Consider the following 23,720-nt stretch of genomic DNA (forward strand, 5'->3'; position numbering starts at 1 on the left):
AGGTGTGGAGAAGCAAAACAATCAATAAAAATTCCACTTTCTAATGACACAGTATCAAGGTGAATCAATCATATGGCTGTTAATTTTTACAATCAGGTAATTCAGCAAGTGACTTCAAGTGAATTTTTTAGAATTCAATTTGATGAATCAACAGATGTGGCAAACATTTCACAGTTCTAATGTTATTGTGAGATATGAATGCGATAGGGACAGATCAATCACAGAAAATATGTTATTTTGGTCATGCATCAGGACAATGTCTTTTTGATGTTTTTTTATGAAGCTACAAAAACTATAACACAGACTGGACAAAATGTATTACAGTATGTAATGATAGTGCAAAGGCGTTAACAGGAAAGAACAGTGGATTTCTGAAAAATTAAAAGATCATGTTATACCAAGGGTAGAATGGATGCACTGCTTCCATGCTCAAGCCACAAAAAATAAGCCAGAAAATCTCAACAAATTTTTTGTAAAGCTGTAAAAATGGTTAATCTTATTAAAAGTTGACTTTTACAGAGTAGGCTGTTTGCTAAACTATGCGACGAATTGGGTAAAAGGAAAAACTCTCTTCTTTTCCACACAGAAGTCAGATGGTTATTGTGGAGGAAAGTGTTAACCAAGTTATTGGAAATGTGAGGAATTAATAATACTTTTCCACAATAAACAAATGCCATTCTCAATGTTTTTACAGAATAATGGGAATATATTGCTGTTGGCTTACTGAGCTGGTGTATTCTCACACTTAAATGACTTGAATGTGAATTTACAAGGGTGTGATAAAAACATTTTATTAATGACATACACAGTTCACGTTTTCATTAAGAAGCTTGATAACTGGATACTTTCCTTCAAAGCAAAAATTTTGATGTTTCCACTCACTTCCAATTGCATTGAGAAAAATTTAGATGAAGACACTATTATTCACTACAGTTTGGATAGCATGAAGATTCACTACATGAGCTAAAAATTCAGTTGGTAGAATATTTCCCAGAAGATAAAAATGATTTCTCAAAGAGATGGGTATTGAGTCCATTTAGTGAAAACCTTGTAGCAGTTTCTAAGTTACTGGTTGAAATTCACAACTAGCTCATCAAAATATCAGCCGATAAAACATTACAACTACAATTCACATCTGATGATTTAGATATGTTTTGGCTTTCTCGTTGAAGTGAATATGGAAATTTAGTTACAGAAGTATCAAAAATATTAATCCCTTTCACCAATCTTACTTTTGTGAAAAGTGTTTTGAGTCCATGATTGCGCTAACTAAATATAGGAATCGTTTTTTTATCACTTGAAAACTATTTACTTTGGTTGCAACCCCCCGGTTGAGAATGCTGCTCTATTCAATCAAAAACAAGAAAAAATAAAAATAATTATTTTATTATGTGAACAAAAATGTAAAACATTAAAATTCATAAAAATGATAATGAAAAAAAGGAATAAAAAATTCAACAAAATAAATGACATAATACAAAATAATTAAAGAAATAAGCAAAATTAGAAATACTACAAGAAGAAAATAATAATAATAAAGGGTCAGTAGAAAAATTATTTATTGAATAAATAAAATTACCACAAGTAAAGGACACCACAACTTTAGATAATAATAAAACACAATATAAATTATGTTAAATTAAAATTTAATAAAAACAGTAACAAAATTAATAATATACACAAAATGTCAACACTAAAACAAGTTACACTATCAATAACAATAGATTTAACTGGCAGTAATGTTAATGATAAACATGCAAAATAATTTTAAACATATTAAGTAAAACAAAAGCAATGGACATTTTAAAGAAGAAACACTGTAATATTAAATCTATAAGAATGATTAATTAAAATTATCATTTGATATCAGGACAAAGGACGCATAATAGCCATTAAATAATGAAATAGAAAATTCAAATTTTGTTAAATTATAAATAAGCACCAATATAACCCCAAAACGTTTATGGATACCTTACATGTATCAAATAATCATTTTCAAACTAAAAATCTAGAAAATTATTATATCCATTTTTTACAAATAATAATAAATAAACACAAGAAACAGCTTTAAGGTGATATCTATCATACAGGAAGGAGAAGAAATTGAGAGATTACTTTGGTTTAGCAATGTAGACATATTTGTAAAGTGGTAAAATTTAAAAGCTTGTTTATCATTTGACACTTGGATAAGGGTCCTGAACTCAATATATCATCAGTTATTTAATACCAATTAATAAACATGGAACAGTGCTCAGGTGTGCATCATGGTTTCTGTGTTACATCATTTTATAAAAATGGTGACTGAGACAAATGAACGAGTTTATTTTACAATTGGTTCAATATTCCATATCATGAACAAGTACTATCTGTTCATGCAATTAACTCATGAGATAAAGAGCTTGAGGAAAGTGGGTTTACATTAAATCTAAAACGTCAAGGAACAGCAAAACATGTTAGAATGCCAAGAATATTGGCAGTTCAAACTGCTATTACATGCAGTCCAAAACATCTGCAATTAAACATGCATTAGCAATGAATATCAGTGAACCATCAATCCACTGAATCTTACATAAGGACTTAAGTTTTCACCCCTACAAAATTTAAAGATGCTGATTTTGTTGCTTGCATGAATTTTTGTCAAGAAATGTAATACCATTTACATGATGATGAAAACTTAATCCACCATATACTTATGTCAGATGAAACTCATTTTCACCTGAATAGCTACATAAATAAGCAGAACTGTACATACATAAGCCACTTCAGCAGAAGCTGAAGATCTCAGTGTGGTGTACACTTTCATCATCTGGCATTAGTGGACCGTTTTTTTTCAAGACCATCAATGAAACGCTAGGCAAGAATTACAGTTCGATTTCAACAAATTATATGCTTCCAACAAGATGGTGCTATAAGTCATACTGCATGTGAGTCTATTACTGCTTTAAGAGAACTCTTTTTGAACCATACAAAATCAATAAATGGGGACACTGTTTATCCAGCTAGATCTCTTGATCTGTCCACATGTAACTTTTTTCTTGGGATTTGCTGAAGAGCAAGGTTATGACAAGTGACCACAAACATTAGTGGAACTAAAACTAAAAATTCAAGAAGTCGAATGCATTATACTGGCCATGTTACGACAGTAATGGAAAACTTCTGATTAATTCTCATAAAAGTGTGTAGATCACAATGAAGCCCACCTGTTCAATGTTATTTAGAAAAAATAAAATGGCAAGTCTTATTTAACAGAAAACTGTACAAACATTGATGTTAAAAGTATACTTATCTAAATACTAGTTTTAAATTTTCCCACTTCATTGATGTATCCTTTATAAGAGATTATGACTACTGAAAAAGGAACTTAAAATGGCAACAAGTAAAAGAGAGAGAGAACAGCCCCAAGTGATAAGGTTGGAAAATATTAAGTTCAAGATCAAGAATTTGGAAATCTAATGATTTTATACAAGAAGGGCTGACCCCAAACAAAGATAAAAGAAAGAAAAGAAGAGAAGAAGAAAAAAAGAATAAGTAGTTAAAATTTGAGAATTATATATATATATATATATATCCAATTAGTTTTATATATATATTATATATATATATATATATATATATAGCATATATATAATATATATATTAGTTTTATATATATATATTATATATAAAACTAATTGGAATTATACAAAATTATTTGAATCATTTTAATTTTCATGATGGTAGTTGTTTTATTTTCATTTTTATATTTTATCTTACTTTAAATCAAACCAACATCAATTTTTAATACAAAGAAATTGATATATTATAATTTACTGAAATTTGGTATAATTTAAAACAAGAATTCATCAATGTTTAATTCTTATGTTAACATCCTGATAACCTGAGTGTCAGATGTAATAGAATCATTTAATTAAATCTTCTGTAACGATAAGCTTTTCTACTACATCTAACATAAACAGTGAATAACAACATAATTTGAGGCTTCTACAACACCTTAAACATTCCAAGGGGAATTAAAATGCAGTATATTGTCTTCTCCAAAATCAAGTACATTCTGAGTTCCTTTTCTATGTAATAATTTAACTAAATCCTTCAAGAATCACACATTGAATAAAATATAACAAAAAATGAACAGCAAAATATATGTCCTTGCTTTTGCACAAGGACAATAATCACATTTCATCATATCCGCAATCAGTCAAGTATGTTTGAACCATAACTTGATCAAATGACTGTTCTATATGCTTATTCAAACAAAGAAACACAGACCTTCAAACGTCTACTAACATTTTGTTATATACTGCACCACAAATAACTAATACCTCCAGAAAAATAAGCTACTCTGTCTTGCTTATTGTCGCCAAATGGCTTTAACGGCACATGGCACTTACTAACCTTATGGTAGCCCTGAAAAGGGCTGTTTTTGTCTACGATTGGCTTCAACAGCTCGTTGTAATTGCTAACCTTATGGTAGCCCTGAGAAGGGCTGTTGTCATCGAATGGCTTCAACGGTTCATAATTCATAACCTTGTGTTGGCCCTGAAAAGGGCCATTTTTTGCATCAGCTCTGAGAAGAGCTGTTGGGTCCAGAAGCTGGTCTCCAGCAAAGTCGGGGAGTTGCAGTTCATCCATTGAAGTTTGACCAAGCTTTCCCTCAGCAACAGTTGGGTCCCCACTGCAGTGTGGCAGTGGTGGCCACCAGAGCCCCGCAGTGTCGGGTTGGCATCAGTCGTCCTTCGTCAGCACAGCCGAGGCAGTTCTCCCCAAGCAATCCCACGCTGGACCGGCTCCTGCGGCTAAGTCCACTGGCCAGGGCAATTGAGGCCCAACAAGCTGGAGCTGGAGCAGGAAGGTAGCATCCACATCCAGTAGCTTCCTTTGGCAGGTCAGCCAGGCCTGCTGCTCCAGCAGGGATTTTGGCATCCGCCAGGAGGTCCCACGTTCAGCCGACCAGGGAACTTCTTCTGTCTTCTTCTTCTTGGTCTTCTCCAGGTGGTGGTGGTCGACAATCAATTGAAAATTTACTCTCGTGCACACTGTTTTATTGGAGCCTGATAGTGATGGGGCTGCATGGTGGGAGAACTGCTCGGTCATCTGCCTGGTGAGAGTGATACTTGTATCAGCACGTACATATACTGTGAAATCACATCATTGCTACCATGTTTTCCCACCAATATTAAATCTTTATATATAAAAATGTTAAGTTCGTTTATGTACGCTTCAAAAACTCAAAATGTTCTGCACCGATTGAGCTCAAATTTTAGCACGATATATAACCCGCATCAAAGATTGTTTTTATCTATTTTTCGCATCAGTTACATACCTGTGATCGCAAGAAAACAGTTTTTTTAATGGTCAGCTGTGTACCAGTGACCGCGCCATCTGCCAGCAGCGAGGGGAACACTCGCCATACTGGCTAACAACAACCACAGTCACATGTGAAACAATACCTGTTCCCAATTACATTGTTTATTAACAAAAACAAAAAATGTATCCACTTGCATCTGATTCAGATTATTATACAATCTGAATTAAATATTCACTTTACTTTTGTACTTTTGTGTGATCGTGTCGTGATTGAGCTGCGTCTTTCACCAAATCGTAAGTAGAGGTTATGTTTTATATGAGAGATGGTCAGAAAAAATATTAATTTTTTATAATTATTATTTAACTATTTCATTTAACTAACATTTTACTTATTTATTTAAATTCATGTATTTAGTTAATATTATTAATTTTTTGCCACTTTTCAATACTGTCTATCTTGTGTCTCATTGTTGTCAAGCTGCAACTATGAGAACCATCAGAGATAGGTGAAAAAAGTTTAAATAAATTTTTTTGGCCTTTCCAAAATGAAAATTTTCATTATTAAACTTTTTGTCCTTTCTGTCACGGTTTTCAACCTAGAGCTGTGAGGGCCATAAGAGGTTATAATCTTATCCCTTCCTTCTAGTCCAGTGAAAACCGAAATAACGCCTCGCAGAAAATCGAATTTGGGCCGTCGCACTCGCCACACAAAAGGATCAAGAGGACGGCTTTCAAATATGACTGAGGAAGAGCGGGCATCTGTACGAGAGAGGAACAGACTAAGCACCATCCAGATATGTAACGTGGAATCAGCAGAAAGACGAGCAGCCAGGCTTGAGGATGCACGATTGCAAGCACGTCAGTCGCGTTCTGTAGCAACAGATTTGGTTCGTTCTCAACGGAATGAACGCGACAGGGTGAGGATAGCTGAAACACAAACCCAAAGAACAGCTGATCTGGATCTGCAATACAATCGTCTTGTGTTCCGATACAATCCAGCTGTTGATTATAGTTCAAGTCGGCATGTTGTCATGGGCCAAATGAGTCATGTCTGTACCTACTGCCAGGCTCTAAAGTTTAATAATGAAACAAAAGGGATGTGTTGCGCTGGCGGAAAAACCAAATTGCCTCAACTTGATGCACCACCAGAGCCATTGAAAACTCTACTTGCTGGATCTACCGCTGAATCGAAGCATTTCCTATCGAACATCAGGAAATATAACTCTTGCTTCCAAATGACGTCATTTGGTGCGGAAATCTTGACGACTCAATTCATGCCAACTTTTAAAATCAAAGGGCAAATAAATCACAAAGCTGGCTCCCTGCTCCCGTTCCCAGATAGTGACCATAAATTCCTTCAAATGAATTTCATTGGTGATGATAGAGATGAAGTCGATGCATGTTGTGGAATACATACCATGCTAAGAATATCCATTATTTCCCAGCTACAGAAGCTCCTTGACAAAAGGAACAATTTGGTGCGTTTGTTCAAAACGGCAATTGATATGATGCCATCAGATACCCACACGATTGTCATTCATGCAGACAGAACGGCCGCTGGAGAACATGTCTGGAGATATAATGCTCTAACTATAGACGAAGTAGCAATTGTCTTAGTCAGAGATCAGTTCCAACCTAGAGATATTGTTCTCCATCGAAGAAACGATCAATTGATGAACGTCGCACAAACTCACCGTTGTTACAATGCTTTACAATATCCAGTTATATTTTGGGATGGTGCCGATGGATATCATTTCAATGTGAAAATGATAAATCCTGTAAATGGTGCAGAAATCAATAAAAAGTGCAGCTCAATGAACTTTTACGCATACCGCTTAATGATTCGGAGGAACAAGGACAATTATATTTTGAAATGAATCAGTTGTTTCACCAATATATTGTGGATATGTATGCAAAAATTGAAATGGAACGTTTGCTATTCCTCCGTTTGAATCAGACTAAACTCCGCTCTGAAGAATACATTCATTTGCGAGATGCAGTTGTGAATGATGGTAATACAACCAACGTTGAAAAGCTAACTATGTTGCCATCTTCATACATAGGCACTCCACATCACATGCAAGAATACGCTCAAGATGCAATGTCATATGTTCGTCATTACGGGCGTCCAGATTTATTTATCACTTTCACATGCAATCCAGCTTGGGACGAGATACAACAGCTGTTACTTCCTGGGCAATCACACGTGGATAGGCATGACATCATAGCACGTGTTTTCAGACAAAAGCTTAAGTTGCTGATGGATTTCATTGTGAAACATGAAGTGTTTGGATATGTGCATTGCTGGATGTATTCAGTAGAATGGCTCTACGATAAAATAACTTAACGATAAAGTATTCGTACGACGCAGACGAGGGGAGCCAGTCGACGGTCAACCTGGCATTTTCAGAGAAAATACAATTGGTAGACTTTATACAGTGCATCCCAATCAAGATGAATGTTTTTTCCTTCGCATGCTATTGGTAAATGTGCCTGGTCCTAGATCTTTTCAGCAATTGAAAATTGTTGATGGCGTCACACATGCCACTTTCCGCGCTGCGTGTCAAGCTCTGAATTTATTAGAAAACGAACAACAGTGGGATATATGTATTAATGAGGCGTGCAACATTGCACATCCAAACCAAATTCGCACATTATTCGCAATTATATAAAGTTCTTAGTCAATTGGGAATGCCAGCACCCACCCAAGCTGCGATTGCTTCATTTGATGTGGATTTACGCCGTGAACAGAGTTACAACTTTGGTGATCTTCAGTCATATGTCCAACCAAACATTCACAAATTAACGCGTGAACAAAAAGGCATTTATGATCACATAATGCAAATGATAAATGACGGAGTTGGGGGGACCTTCTTCTTGGATGCGCCAGGAGGAACTGGGAAAACATTCCTCATTAGATTGATTCTAGCAACGATTCGATCAAAAAATGACATAGCCTTAGCTCTTGCTTCATCTGGAATAGCTACGACATTGTTACCAGGTGGAAGGACTGCGCATTCCGCTCTGAAGTTGCCATTAAACATGCAAATCATCGAGACTCCCACGTGCAATATTTCCAAAGCATCCGGTATGGGAAAAGTATTACAAAAATGTAAACTCATTGTTTGGGATGAATACACAATGGCACATAAAAAATCGCTTGAAGCTCTTGATCGATCGTTACGAGATTTGCGTAGAAACGTTCAACCATTCGGGAATGCTTTGATATTGCTCGCAGGAGATTTTAGCCAAACATTGCCTAATTTCTCGATCGACACCAGCAGACGAAATAAATGCTTGCCTGAAATATTCAACACTGTGGCAACACGTACATACATTGCAGTTGACTATGAATATGCGTGTCCAGTTGCAGAATGATCCATCAGCTGAGGTATTCTCACGACAGTTATTGGACATTGGAAACAGACAACTGCCAGTCGATGAGACATCTAGAAGAATATCATTTCCTGATAATTTTTGTAATTTAGTAACATTGAAAGAAGAACTGATCGAAAAAGTATTTCCTGATATTCAAATTAATCATAGAAATCACGATTGGCTCAGCGAACGAGCTATCCTTGCCGCAAAGAATAAAGATGTCTATCAACTTAATAATGTTATTCAATCCAGCATTCAAAGTGAGGAAATTACATATAAGTCGATAGACACTGTTGTGGAAGCAGATGAAGTAGTTAATTATCCAACGGAATTTTTAAACTCATTTGATCTGCCAGGGATGCCACCACACACATTAAAATTGAAAATAGGTGTGCCAATTATCCTGTTGCGGAATATTAATCAACCAAAACTCTGCAACGGCACACGACTTGCAGTTAAGAAATTGATGAATAACGTAGTGGAAGCAACGATTTTAACGGGGCCTTTCAAAGGTGAAGATGTCCTCATTCCTCGAATACCCATGATCCCGACCGATACAACATTTCAATTTGAAAGATTGCAATTCCCAATTCGATTGGCATTTGCAATCACAATCAATAAAGCTCAAGGTCAATCTTTAGAATTGTGTGGTTTAGATTTAGATGCGAATTGCTTCTCACATGGACAACTGTATGTTGCGTGTTCCCGAGTCGGCAAACCAGATAGCCTTTATATCTACGCAGACAGTGGAAAAACAAAAAATATTGTATATCCACAAGTATTGCAAAATTAAACTTCTATGAAACGTATGCTTTGTTTTGTTTCTCATTTCTCATCCATGCAACTACAATGTGCCACAGCGAAGCGTGGCAGGGTACAGCTAGTTAGGCATATATGTGGTAACATTACAAAATCATTACTGATGATTATATTTTTTTTTTTAAATAAAATCTTAAAAAATCTATTAACTTTAATCAGAAGGACATATAGAATTGGATTTATAAAACTGAAATCAGCTAGCAACAAAGATGAAGACCTTTACAGGAAAAAGGAACAAAATGCATAAATCAATAAAAAAATTAAATAATTTTACCAAAAGCACTATCATTTACAATATTACTCTTAATTTAATACTACTATTACAAACCAAAATCATACCTGACTATACCTATCCCTAGGTGCCAGTAAGCATGATTGATAAAAAAGGAGGTGAAGCCTTTCAGATAAATAATTATTACAAAAATCAAAAAGGCCTGCCGTCCCATTTACTCCATTCATACTAGCATTCTGAAAACCAGGATAATCCACAATCAACAGAGAACAAACAGAATGCACTGGTATAGAGATGCTCCTGCAATGAGTTACAAAAATACAAACATGTTACATACAAAAGAACAACGAAAACATACACATATTATCAACAAATGTGATTATTTAGTAAAGTTAAATGAAAATAAAGTTATTACTATTAAAAAAAAAACAAATCAGAATTACACAGCCAAAAAATTTCTACTTTTATTCTACTATACATTATGATGTATTATTTCATTAAAAAAAACTGTAATAAAAATACATAAAATAAATTGTCTACTAAAAATTCACTGTATCAAACTAATCATAAACAGATTGTGCAGTATGTAATATAAAAATTACCTGTTAATAAGAGCAGCCACTGTATTTAAAAGTTCTGAATAGAACCCAACCATAACTGCATGTAAAGAGTCAGTAACAGATGGTGTCTGTTGCTGCAGTTGTTGCTTCTGTTGCTGCTGATGTTGATTTTGTTTTTGCTGCTGCTGTAATATTCGACCGAGACCATCTACACTGATTCCAAGAAGCTGAGCTGCCCATTCTGCACTGCTTGGATTCTTAAAATGCCATCTACCACTTGAAATACCTTTTATATGAGTTAAAAGTAAAAAAAGATGATAATAAATAAATCATAAAAATTAGTTTCTCTTTTATTTTTAGAAATAATAACAATATCAATAAATTAATTATGAAATAAGGTAATTAAACAGGAATAACCAATAAAGACACATATTTCAGACCTTAGATTAATATCAGTCCTGATTTTTAACTACTTCTTATATAAATTATTTAAATAGTAATGACATTTCTCATATAAAAAAAAATTTGATCACTTCTGTATCAAAAAAAGGACTATTTTCACAAAATATTTTGAATTTTAACTTTTTTTTAAATTAACATAGAAGTTAAAAATGAGAGACTCAGGTTGGCTTTAAAATGAAAATATATCTCTTAAATTATAAATTAGTGGATTATGTTAAATTAGTTTATATGAAGATTCATTTATTTATTTTTTTTAAATATGTATATATGCATCAGAAAAACTGAAAAGCAGAGTGGCATAAATTTAACAACATTAATTCTGAAAATGATAAAACTTAACTTGAATTGACAAATACACGTAAAACATAAAAAAGAAACAGTAATAAGTATGCCTGCTGACACATTCTAAGGTATTTTACTATTAGTAGAATATGGTATGCAATGATATTCAATTATTCTATGATTTGCTATGTAGGATTAATTATGTAAGTCATCTATGATTTTTGCAATAAGAAAAATAAATACACCAGTAAATATATAAGAATAAATAAAAATCAATTTCTTCTATGAAAATCCAAGTAAAATTTTTAAATATAATTGATTTAGCAAAAAACTGAATCTGCTACATCAAAACTGTGAACAACAAAAGACAAAAATACAGTTATTGCCTTCGTTGTAATTTACTTTATATTAATTTTTTATATACCAATCCATATACATAATGTAATTAAATGAAATTAGGGCCATACAATAATAACAATATATATTTTAATTGAAAGTTATAAATGTGGTCGATGGAAAAGGGACTAACGAGATTACTTAGCATCAATCTAATATGTACAAAATATACTCATAAAAGTTGGAAACAAGAATTTCTTTAGTCCAAATAACATCCCTAGAAAACCACTTTGGAAACTAAATAGAAGGAAAACCCAGGTAGAAATTACTTTAGTAATCACATTCATAAGCAAGAAATTAATAATGCATGCCATTTTTTGTGTAAGATGATTTAAATTACAATACATTATTAGACACACAAGTATAGTATTTACAATACTCAGTTCAACAATTTTTTTTACATCATATGTAATTCAAAAACTTTCCCTTACAGCATCGCAAGCTTATATTTCAATGTCTATCAAAAGATTACAGATAAAATTTTTATTGATTATCACCTTTAATTTTTACTTTCACAAACTGACAGTGTTAATTGTTCCCATTTATAAAACACGAGTTGATAAAATAATTTTTCTTCTTATCCAGTATTTTGGATCTGATGAAGGATCATAGTCTACAAACTTGTTCTATTGCTTTACCACTTCTCCCTTAACAAATTCTATCTCTACTCCCCTATTTATAATACTCTTCCTAACTTTATCTAGCCACTTTTAATATATTTAGTGTTGCTACCATAACATATACAGCAAGAATGACTTGGCAACAGTCTGCCACCACATAGGCTACAGCACAAACAGTATTTTTGTAGATTATAATATGGAAATAAGCACGTTGGTATAAGAAATATATGGCATTATAGCATTCAAAACAGCCCAAAATTATGCAAGAGTATAACAAATAGAATAACATAACCAAATATACTTTCATAACCAAGTTATATAAGTATGTTAGGAATAGAGTAGCATGCACCCTACAATGATCTCATAAAAGAAATTGTGAAAACATTAAGGGGGTCAAGAAAAGAAAATAATATAGGCAAACATTCTAACTACAGGTTCTAATGTGCCTTGTTCAACTTAAGAAAATGAAAGAACCAAGCCACCAAACACTGATCTAGACATGCAATATTTATAAGAAATAAAATTTGAATTCTTTGAAATATTAAATGAGAGCATAAAAATAATGATGGCATATAAATAATTACTTACCTTTTATTGCACCAGCTGAAGACAGATGCATAACAGCAGCAACAACACACCAAATGGCTTTTGCTTCAGATTCTGATATACCTAACTCTTGTAATAATCCATTAAGAGAAATAAATCCCTGTCTCAACTTCTGTTTTTCTTCTGGTTCCAGTAACTAAAATAAATGTGGAATTAAATGGAATATTAGCAGGTCCAAATAGGGAATATGTTTTTTGAAGGAAATAAACCAATAAATTTGATACAGACTTCTGCAAAATAATCTATCTAAAAATGTACATCATAGATTAGTACTGTGTGGCACAAGGAAACTGGAAATTTTGAAGTAACTCTCACAAAAGTAAAAAAAAATGAATTTACAAGTTTTATTGTTGAAAACAAGTAAATTACATTTTACCATTTACAATTACCATTAAGTGTCCCCAGAACAAAAAATTTCAATTTCTAAAAACAATGTACATAAGATAATGACCACCTGAATATATGCATTCCTGGAAGTGAATGCTGAGATTTTACATGGCACTTTGAAACACTTCCATGGGAACTGCAGCGATTTCTTCTCGAATCCTCTTTTTCAACTCAGCAATTGTTGTTAAGCAAATGGTGTACACTTTACTTTTGAGATGGCTCCACAAGAAAAAAATCACACACTGACAAATCTGGTGATTTTGGGGGCCAACAAATGTCACCAAACTGTGAAATTACATGGTTACCAAAGAGCTGTCAAACAGCTGCCATTGACACTCTGGCAGTATGGGCCACGGCTCCAACTTGCTGAAACCAAGGATTATGAAGATCAGGAAAGTTTTGAAATTGTTCTGCTACAAAAGTTTCAAGCATATCAACATATCACTCAGACGTTATTGTCGTTGCATTCCCTCTCATCCTCAAAGGAAGGCCAATCACAACTCGCATTGATACAGTAACCTTCTGGCTGTGTAATGGTCGTTTATGCAATTGATGAGTCTTCCAGCTGCAAAATATCTACAATTCTGCTTGTTTACATTTCTGCTGATATGTCTGCTAAAATTGGGGTCATCATTAATCTTTTCAATCATTTTATCACAGAATTGTTGTGTCGCACCATGTAGTCTGATGACATCAGTTCCTGTACAACTTGAATTTTGTAAGGGTGAAACTTCAAATTACCGTGGAATAATCAGCAGACCATTGTTTGGTTTAGTTGCAATGTTGCTGTTTCCTTGCCGATCATCACAGGCTCCTTCCAATTAAGGCCTGAACTACTTCAATTTCTGAGGTTCATTCAGTTCGTTGATCTCCTGGTGGTTTTTTTTTACAGCTGAACCCGTCTCATCAAAATTTTCAACCCATGCATTGATAACGCGGCAAGATGGAACACGACCATGATATCCTAAATTGTATGACGTCAAATTTCCATTGCTCAGCAGTCACACTGTCACCATTCTTGTAAAATGCCTTCACAACAAATGCATGTTGCACACTAACCCACTAGCCACGATTAATAAATGGCAGATAGCTGTGTACAGAAGGATGCCACTCCCACCTTTCTAACAACTCCTCAAGGCTGTCACTACTACTTTCAAAATTTCCCGTTTCCCTGTGCCACCCTGTATATTTATTTATTTATTTATTTATAAGATTACAAAATATTTGGCTATAACACAAATAAGACCTCAAATAAATAAAACAAACAATAAAAAAATACATAATATTTATTTCCATAGAGATGGCAATTCTGGAATTCACATTAAAAGTGAAAAAGAGTTCAAAATGACACACTTAAGCCAAACATGTTCAATGGATTTACATTTCACCCTTTAACTTGAAGAATTCAACTGTTATTATGCATTAACAAACACCTAAAGATTGCTATTTATAAAACAGAATATTAAGCTAGTTCAGCAAAGGAATTTCTGATGTCCACGAAAGTGTTAGAATAAATTTTAAGAATTGAGAAAAAATTTACTAGAACTAAAATACAGAAAAGTAATGGATGGCTTCAAAAAAAAAAACTATAATAAATGCAAAACAGGAAAGTTTAGTAGAAATCCTTGGGTAACAAAAGATAAATTAAAACAGTGAATGTACACAAAAAATATAAAAAATACCAAGTAATGAAGACAGAAGATGTTACCATATAAAACTAAGCACAGTCATTTTTTTATTAACAGTAGAACTTTCCTTTCTGTTATGCCCAGGATAATACAAACAAAATATAATATGTGAAACAACATAAAAGGATTTGATGAAAGAAAGATATTTTGATGTAGAAAAAAATAAATAGGATGAAAGTATAAAAGTGATAAAAGAAAAATAAGTGAAAATTTTTAGAAATGAAGCCAAAGTGTATATCAGAGATACAGATGACAGATGAACGACTGCTCTTAGAAAGAGAAAGATAACACAGATAACAGATGGGATTACACAAAGGACAAAATTACATGATTAAATTGAGGTAGAGGAAATAGAAATAAATAATGGTTTTAAAAAAGGCTCTTAATCTAAATCTGATACAACTCTGACAGATTTAAACAAGAGTTTTTTTTTTTTTTGTCTTCAGTCATTTGACTGGTTTGATGCAGCTCTCCAAGATTGCCTATCTAGTGCTACTCGTTTCATTTCAGTATACCCTCTACATCCTACATCCCCAACAATTTGTTTTACATACTCCAAACGTGACCTGCCTACACAATTTTTCCCTTCTACCTGTCCTTCCAATATTAAAGCGACTATTCCAGGATGCCTTAGTATGTGGCCTATAAGTCTGTCTCTTCTTTTAACTATATTTTTCCAAATGCTTCTTTCTTCTTCTATTTGCCGCAATACCTCTTCATTTGTCACTTTATCCACCCATCTGATTTTTAACATTCTCCTATAGCACCACATTTCAAAAGCTTCTAACCTTTTCTTCTCAGATACTCCGATTGTCCAAGTTTCACTTCCATATAAAGCGACACTCCAAACATAGACTTTCAAAAATCTTTTCCTGACTTTTAAATTAATTTTTGATGTAAACAACTTATATTTCTTACTGAAGGCTCGTTTAGCTTGTGCTATTCGGCATTTTATATCGCTCCTGCTTCGTCCATCTTTAGTAATTCTACTTCCCAAATAACAAAATTCTTCTACCTCCGTAATCTTTTCTCCTCCTATTTTCACATTCAGTGGTCCATCTTTGTTATTTCTACTACATTTCATTACTTTTGTTTTGTTCTTGTTTATTTTCATGCGATAGTTCTTGCGTAGGACTTCATCTATGTCGTTCATTGTTTCTTCTAAATCCTTTTTATTCTCGGCTAGAATTACTATATCATCAGCAAATCGTAGCATCTTTATCTTTTCACCTTGTACTGTTACTCCGAATCTAAATTGTTCTTTAACATCATTAACTGCTAGTTCCATGTAAAGATTAAAAAGTAACGGAGACAGGGAACACCCTTGTCAGACTCCCTTTCTTATTACGGCTTCTTTTTTATGTTCTTCAATTGCTACTGTTGCTGTTTGGTTCCTGTACATGTTAGCAATTGTTCTTCTATCTCTGTATTTGAACCCTAATTTTTTTAAAATGCTGAACATTTTATTCCAGTCTACGTTATCGAATGCCTTTTCTAGGTCTATAAACGCCAAGTATGTTGGTTTGTTTTTCTTTAATCTTCCTTCTACTATTAATCTGAGGCCTAAAATTGCTTCCCTTGTCCCTATACTTTTCCTGAAACCAAATTGGTCTTCTCCTAACACTTCCTCCACTCTCCTCTCAATTCTTCTGTATAGAATTCTAGTTAAGATTTTTGATGCATGACTAGTTAAACTAATTGTTCTGTATTCTTCACATTTATCTGCCCCTGCTTTCTTTGGTATCATTAGTATAACACTTTTTTTGAAGTGTGACGGAAATTCCCCTTTTTCATAAATATTACACTCCAGTTTGTATAATCTATCAATCGCTTCCTCACCTGCACTGCGCAGTAATTCTACAGGTATTCCGTCTATTCCAGGAGCCTTTCTGCCATTTAAATCTTTTAATGTTCTCTTAAATTCAGATCTCAGTATTGTTTCTCCCATTTCATCCTCCTCAACTTCCTCTTCTTCCTCTATAAAACCATTTTCTAATTCATTTCCTCCGTATAACTCTTCAATATATTCCACCCATCTATCGACTTTACCTTTCGTATTATATATAGGTGTACCATCTTTGTTTAACACATTATTAGATTTTAATTTATGTACCCCAAAATTTTCCTTAACTTTCCTGTATGCTCCGTCTATTTTACCAATGTTCATTTCTCTTTCCACTTCTGAACACTTTTCTTTAATCCACTCTTCTTTCGCCAGTTTGCACTTCCTGTTTATAGCATTTCTTAATTGCCGATAGTTCCTTTTACATTCTTCATCACTAGCATTCTTATATTTTCTACGTTCATCCATCAGCTGCAATATATCGTCTGAAACCCAAGGTTTTCTACCAGTTATCTTTATTCCGCCTAAGTTTGCTTCTGCTGATTTAAGAATTTCCTTTTTAACATTCTCCCATTCTTCTTCTACATTTTCTACCTTATCTTTTTTACTCAGACCTCTTGCGATGTCCTCCTCAAAAATCTTCTTTACCTCCTCTTCCTCAAGCTTCTCTTAATTCCACCGATTCATCTGACACCTTTTCTTCAGGTTTTTAAACCCCAATCTACATTTCATTATCACCAAATTATGGTCGCTATCAATGTCTGCTCCAGGGTAAGTTTTGCAGTCCACGAGTTGATTTCTAAATCTTTGCTTAACCATGATATAATCTATCTGATACCTTGCAGTATCGCCTGGCTTTTTCCAAGTGTATATTCTTCTATTATGATTTTTAAATTGGGTGTTGGCAATTACTAAATTATACTTCGTGCAAAACTCTATAAGTCGGTCCCCTCTTTCATTCCTTTTGCCCAGCCCGTATTTACCCACTATATTTCCTTCCTTGCCTTTTCCAATGCTTGCATTCCAATCTCCAACTATTATTAAATTTTCATCTCCTTTTACGTGTTTAATTGCTTCATCAATCTCTTCGTATACACATTCTACCTCATCATCATCATGGGCGCTTGTAGGCATATAGACGTTAAACAAGAGTAAGATAACAGAAATAATTGATAAACAACTACAAATACAGTTTTGTTTTGATGAAGTAGCACTGAATAAGGTGTACAAATTATTAACAAAATTTATGAAGAAACATTAATATTAAATTTTTATGAAAGACCCTCAGACTTCTATTGAAACATTACTTTTAATATACCCAAAAAAAAAAAAAATACAGAACTATGAATGCTAATAAACTTTAGATTAAATGTCTCGTGCTTCTAAATTACTACTTAGATTTATTCAATTATTATTGTTAAAAGAGAAGAGTTGGATGGTCAACTTATTGGAAGACAAATTAGAGGAAGACCAATTTATTTCAAGAAAAGCAAGGGTACACAAAATCGATTTATCCCCTTGATTACTTTTATCAAGACAGACTGCAGAAAAATAAAGCTACCTTCATGACATTTATGAAGGTAAAAAAAAAGTTGATAATATAGAATAGACTACTATGCGGTACCAGGAGGGGGGCAGCCACAGGTGAAGGTTTAGTCAGTAGTGCATAGGTACACATATGCACTTAATAACATCTTGCGGAACTTGGTAGTGACCCCAACACTGCCTAGGCGTCTTGTAAAAGGGATTCCTCCACCTCACAAGAAGAGGAGTTACTCATAATTTATTTATCAAGAATTTAATATAAAACCAGAAAAAATGAAAGAACAAGTACAATACATAAAGGAATGTGACAATAATATCTACTATCGCTATTATTCAATTTATACATGAGGAAATAAAATGAAAAGAATTGAGGCCAGAATATCAATCCAAAGACAAAAAAAAAACACTAAATATTTGAAAATGATATTGTTATTTGGCCTGAAAATAAAAATTTCATTAAATAATTAATTTAATGATAATAAATAGTCTAGAAAATTATATTCAAGCAGCAGATTATAATTATTCATGAAACTAATTTTTTCAGTTTCTGCTTTGGATTTTTACTTTGCACTGATTGCTTTGACAAAAATCTCTACTTCATCAGAATGTATAAATATGGAAATTTTACATAAGTGACAGCTTTGATGTAAGCCATTTTATATTAGTGACTGAAATAGTAAACACATCTCTATATATTTTTTTTATTTTTTATTTATCTTTTAATCTGAAATTTCCATATTCATGTTTCCAGAAAGGAGCCCTTTACAAACTCCTCGACATATTTAAAAATGAGAAATAAAGCAGCAAGTAAATGAAAATTTTTTTTTATTAATAAATTGGATTGATTCAATGCTAAAAACAAATTTAATTTGAAAGAAAACAAGAGAGAAATAAAAGTAGTGAAATTATAAAAAAAAGGAGAAATTAAATATAAATGCAGGCAATCACAAGAGAGCAGAAGCTGACAATTTTTTTTAATTCAGTTAACAAAATTATAAAGGAAGAAGAAGTAACAAAATCATTATAAAACAGCCTTGCACAAGCCATATTGTTTTCACACAGAACAAAATCTACTGGTATCAAACAAATTTATGAATTACAATAGAAATTCTTTTAATATTTATATAGGACATATTGTTTTACAATAGCAATAGATGAATATACAAAAACTGGACAGAAAAAATATGGGCTTTAGAAATGCAAAAGTTTTAAGATGAATTGTTTAGATGAAAGATGTGTAGGAAATTCTATCCAAAAGAAGAACAAGGTTGATAGTCTAATTAAGAAAGCTATTCCAAAACTGACTTTTTTATCAAAACTGGCTGATAAAATTAAACAAATTGTCATAGCAACACAGTGCACATGCAGTAGCCAACAGCAGTGCACATCTTTTTAAAAGCTCACCTACCTTCCTCTACATTCAGTACTGGTAAAACAAAATTTGATGAAGTATAGAACCTGTCATTGTGACTTCTTGAATCAAAAGGTATACAATGTTTTTCACAACTCCAAGGGCATACTCCAATATCTATATTGTTTACGATAATAATCTTACTGCTGCAGTTAGAAGAACAAGTGGACACATACTTGTCAACCTAACAAGCTGAAAAAATTAAAGCAGGAACTATTAAACTGAAAAATAATGATGCAGTATCTTAGGACACAGAATTTTCCTGACAGTATTCATAGATCATGGGATCACAATATTTACAGAAGTTTAGTGTTAAACATTAAAGTATCACAAATCAATCTGAGATAGCATAAGGAACTCATAAAGGATGTTGTTTTGAATGACAAGGCACATTCTCACTCCAATCTTTCTGCAGAGATTGCAGGAAGGTTTCACATGAATAGTTCAAGTGGAAGATTTTCTACCACCCTCCAACAGCTCACATTTGGCATAAAGTAATTATTATATCTTCATCAATATGAAAGTCAGGCTGATCAACCAGAACATTGAAATAAATGAGGAGGAGCTCATATATGGATTAAAAATAAATGGCTGGATACCCTGGCAGCAGAGTTCTTCAAAAGGTCTTCCCCAGAAGTCAATGTTTTGGTGGAATAATTGCTTTAATGTAACTGGCGTTTTTTTAGAAAATTACTGTAGATACCTAGGAAACTAATTAAAATAATAAAATCCTTTTCTGTTCTTTATTTTTCTTTCCACAGCCAACTGAAAGTTAATTTTGGAATAACCCTCATGATAAAACACGCAGGTTAAGTTAATTTGGGTATAAAGGGAAAACTATACAGAAAATGATTAAAGACATAAAAGTATATAAAAAAATTTGAGATTAGATATTAGTACAGAATACAAGGGAGAAGTGAATCAAAACAGTAAATAGATGACAAATTAAGAGCTGTAAGAGTACAGATGCATTTTTTATCATTATTAGAATGCACCACTCAAAACCAGTATGAAGATTGTACTGTCCACTTGCAAGACAATAAAAGCTAATGAGTGAAGTTGTAATGTTTTTTAACAATAATTCCTTTAACCAGCCTTTCCACAAACATATATCTGAAGTAAATTATAAAAGGTAAAACTGAAAGACCTACTTCTTTAAAAGATGATGCGATTAAACACAGATATTAAACTATATATGCACATATGTTTCATTACTTTAAAAGCAAGAGTAGCTGTCATTAAATCCTGGAAACCATAGCTGACATACTTTAGACTCAATTATAAGTACAGGCAGCCATAATAATTATTTTTTTTAGAAAAACAGATCACGTTAAAAAATGTTTACCTTATTCAATTGAGTGGTAAAGATGTTATCTTCAGGAAGATAATTGAGAAATAAATCTCTATGAAGCGTGCCAACATCAGCAGCACCAGCAAGCAATTGATAGAAAATATGAAACGATAATTCTCCTTCTGGCTGACGAACTACACGCCATTTTTCACACATTAATATCTGCAACAAATCTATTATCATTAACTGAATAAAGATAAAAACATAATTATCGATAATTCTGCAGATCAACATATATTTACAATAAAAGAAAGTGAGGTATACAAATAAAACAAGAAGTCAAACGAAGAAGCTAATGCTTTGCCGTGATAAGACACAAAAGCTATTTTGCAAAATAACAAAGTTTAACTGTCTTTGGTAAAATTTTAATATAATAAATGTAAAGAGAACATATTATTTCATTATTTGTTATAATACTTGCAGGCAATTTAAATCAAATTGTTAAAACAACAATTTTTTTTCCTTTTTAAGTATTATTGACAGCCAATATAAAATTCTAAAATTTAATTCTGAATCAGACGATTATGATCTGTTCACTATAAAATTCAATAAACTATTAGAATACGAAAGAACATTTTTTGAAGTTCAATCTGAAATAGAACTGCACAAAGATGCATAGATAAAGATTTAGAGGATAGGGACATATATGATAATATTTTTGATAAATTTAAATTAAAACATAAAAAAATAGAAAATCTTTTCAAATTTTCAAATGCAATCGAGTCAAACAAAATAATTGACAAACCCAATCAAATTACATTAAAACCTATAGAAATTGAGCCCTTTCACGGTGATATGAGATCATGGCATAAATTTTTTGATCTTTTTAATAGTTTAGTTAGTTTAGTCCATAACCGCAAGGAATTTTCCGATGTTGAAAGATTTTATTACCTTACAAATTTTTTAAGAGGTAATGCTTTAGATGTAATAAAAAATGTATCACTAACATCTGAAATTTATGAAACTGCCATAAACTTGTTTAAGGCTCATTATGACAACAAACGACTAATTGCAGCTAAACATGCTATGGAAATTATTAATCTGAAACCATTAAAAGAGGAAAATTCTGAAAATTTATCTAAATTCATTGATCAAATTAATTCAAAAATTAATGCATTAAAGAATCTAAATATTGATTATTTAGAATTTATTATAATAAAATTAATTACTCAAAATTTAAATATAAATACTTTAAGAGACTGGGAAAAACATTGGAAAATAATGAATTTCCAAGGTTAGAACAACTCATTTCTTTCTTAGAATGTAAACGTAAACTACTTGAATCCACTGACACGATTCAATGTAATGAAAAGGTACAGCCGTCTAATGTAGGTTTTAGCGGCAAAAAATATGATTATTCAAATTACAGTTCTAGTAAAAATGTATTTTATGTAAATAATTCTATGTGTACATTATGTAAAACTAGCAACCATCCATTGTATCGATGTGAAAAATTCTTAAGTTATAATGTTAATGAAAGTTAAAATTTTATATTTCAGAAAAAATTATGTCTTAATTGTTTAAGTAAACAGCATATTACGAAAAAGTGTCAAAGCAATCGTAAATGTAAAAAATGCTCACAGACGCATCATACGCTTATTCAATTAGATAAAACGCTGCAAGAGCCAGCAATTAAATCTTCTAAGCCGAATCAAGCTCCTTCGACTAACTAATAGTTCATATTGTATTTTAAAATCAGAACTTAACAAGTCTGTTTTACTCACAACAGCTGTAGTTAACATTAAAGATAAAAAAGGTAATTTCATCCAAGCCAGGGTCTTACTTGATTCCGCTTTGATGATTTCATTTTGTACTGAAAGGTTTGCTGTTAAACTTGGGCTTCAAACCAAACCTGTTTTGATGACGATCACAGGTATTGGTAATGTTGTCACGAAATCTAAGCTGTGTTGATTTAAAAATTAATTCTAGATATGAAAATTTTAATTTTAATTTGAAATGTCATGTACTGCCATCTATTACAGGTCTGTTACCTAATGATTTTGTAAACGTAACTGACTGGGAAATTCTTTCTCAACTTTTTCTTGCCAATCCTCATTTTTATATTCCTGGACAAACGACATTCTCCTAGGAGCTCAATATTACCTTTCATTGCTTAAGCCTGTTCATTTAACTCACAATTCTAATGATACCATACTTCAAGAAACTCACCTTGGTTTCATAGTTTCTGGTCAAATCCCTACTAAACCTAGTAAGCGGAAAAACAATTCAAATTCAATATTACTTTTTGTTAGCAATGAACAGCTTTCCTCTCAATTAGTCATTCCTGCCAAAGAAGAATCAGAGAGGGAACCAAAGAGGAATCTTTCTGCGGAAAACATTTCTTGGAAAATACCTTTCGTGATGACAAAGGCAGATTTGTTGTATCTCTTCCTCGTAAGGAAAATTGTACTTTAGGAGATCCATTTGCAAATGCCAAACATTTTTTCAATTTATTACAGCATAGATTTAAGAAAAACACTAAACTTAAGGAAGATTTCTTCCATTTCATGAAAGAATATCAAGAATTAGATCACATGCAACCTGTAGATTCATCTCAGTCCAAGATTCTACCTGAAACCTTTTATTTGCCTCACCATGCAGTATTTCGTGAATCTTCCATCACTACCAAAACAAGAGTAGTATTCGACTAGTGCAAAAACATCAAACAGCCGATCACTCAATTCAATTCTTGCTACAGGTCCAGTAGTATAACAAGATTTATTTTCGATTATAATTAGTTTTAGAACTCGCAGCTACGTGCTATCAGGCGATATTCCAAAGATGCATCGACAAATTCGCATCAATCCTCAATATTTTCCATTGCAAAGAATCCTCT

General features: G+C 32.6%; 1 protein-coding gene across 9 annotated transcripts in view; it reads right to left on the minus strand.

Annotated features, from left to right (window-relative positions):
- Positions 1-23,720, minus strand: part of LOC142323129 (unconventional myosin-XVIIIa-like) — a 187,919-nt gene that overhangs the window by 127,098 nt on the left and 37,101 nt on the right. For all 9 annotated transcript variants that reach the window (XR_012756028.1, XR_012756027.1, XM_075362362.1 and 6 more), the window contains exons 9-12: positions 20,879-21,046; positions 12,642-12,795; positions 10,336-10,579; positions 9,841-10,033 (exon numbers count right to left, since the gene is read on the minus strand). Coding sequence is in view for 7 of the 9 variants with exons in the window: in XM_075362362.1 (XP_075218477.1) it covers positions 9,841-10,033; positions 10,336-10,579; positions 12,642-12,795; positions 20,879-21,046 (759 nt within the window). In the remaining 2 variants the exon portion in view is untranslated. The remainder of the gene's footprint in view (positions 1-9,840; positions 10,034-10,335; positions 10,580-12,641; positions 12,796-20,878; positions 21,047-23,720) is intronic.

This window comes from Lycorma delicatula, chromosome 4 (genome assembly GCF_047948215.1).
Source record: "Lycorma delicatula isolate Av1 chromosome 4, ASM4794821v1, whole genome shotgun sequence".
Taxonomy (NCBI): domain Eukaryota; kingdom Metazoa; phylum Arthropoda; class Insecta; order Hemiptera; family Fulgoridae; genus Lycorma; species Lycorma delicatula.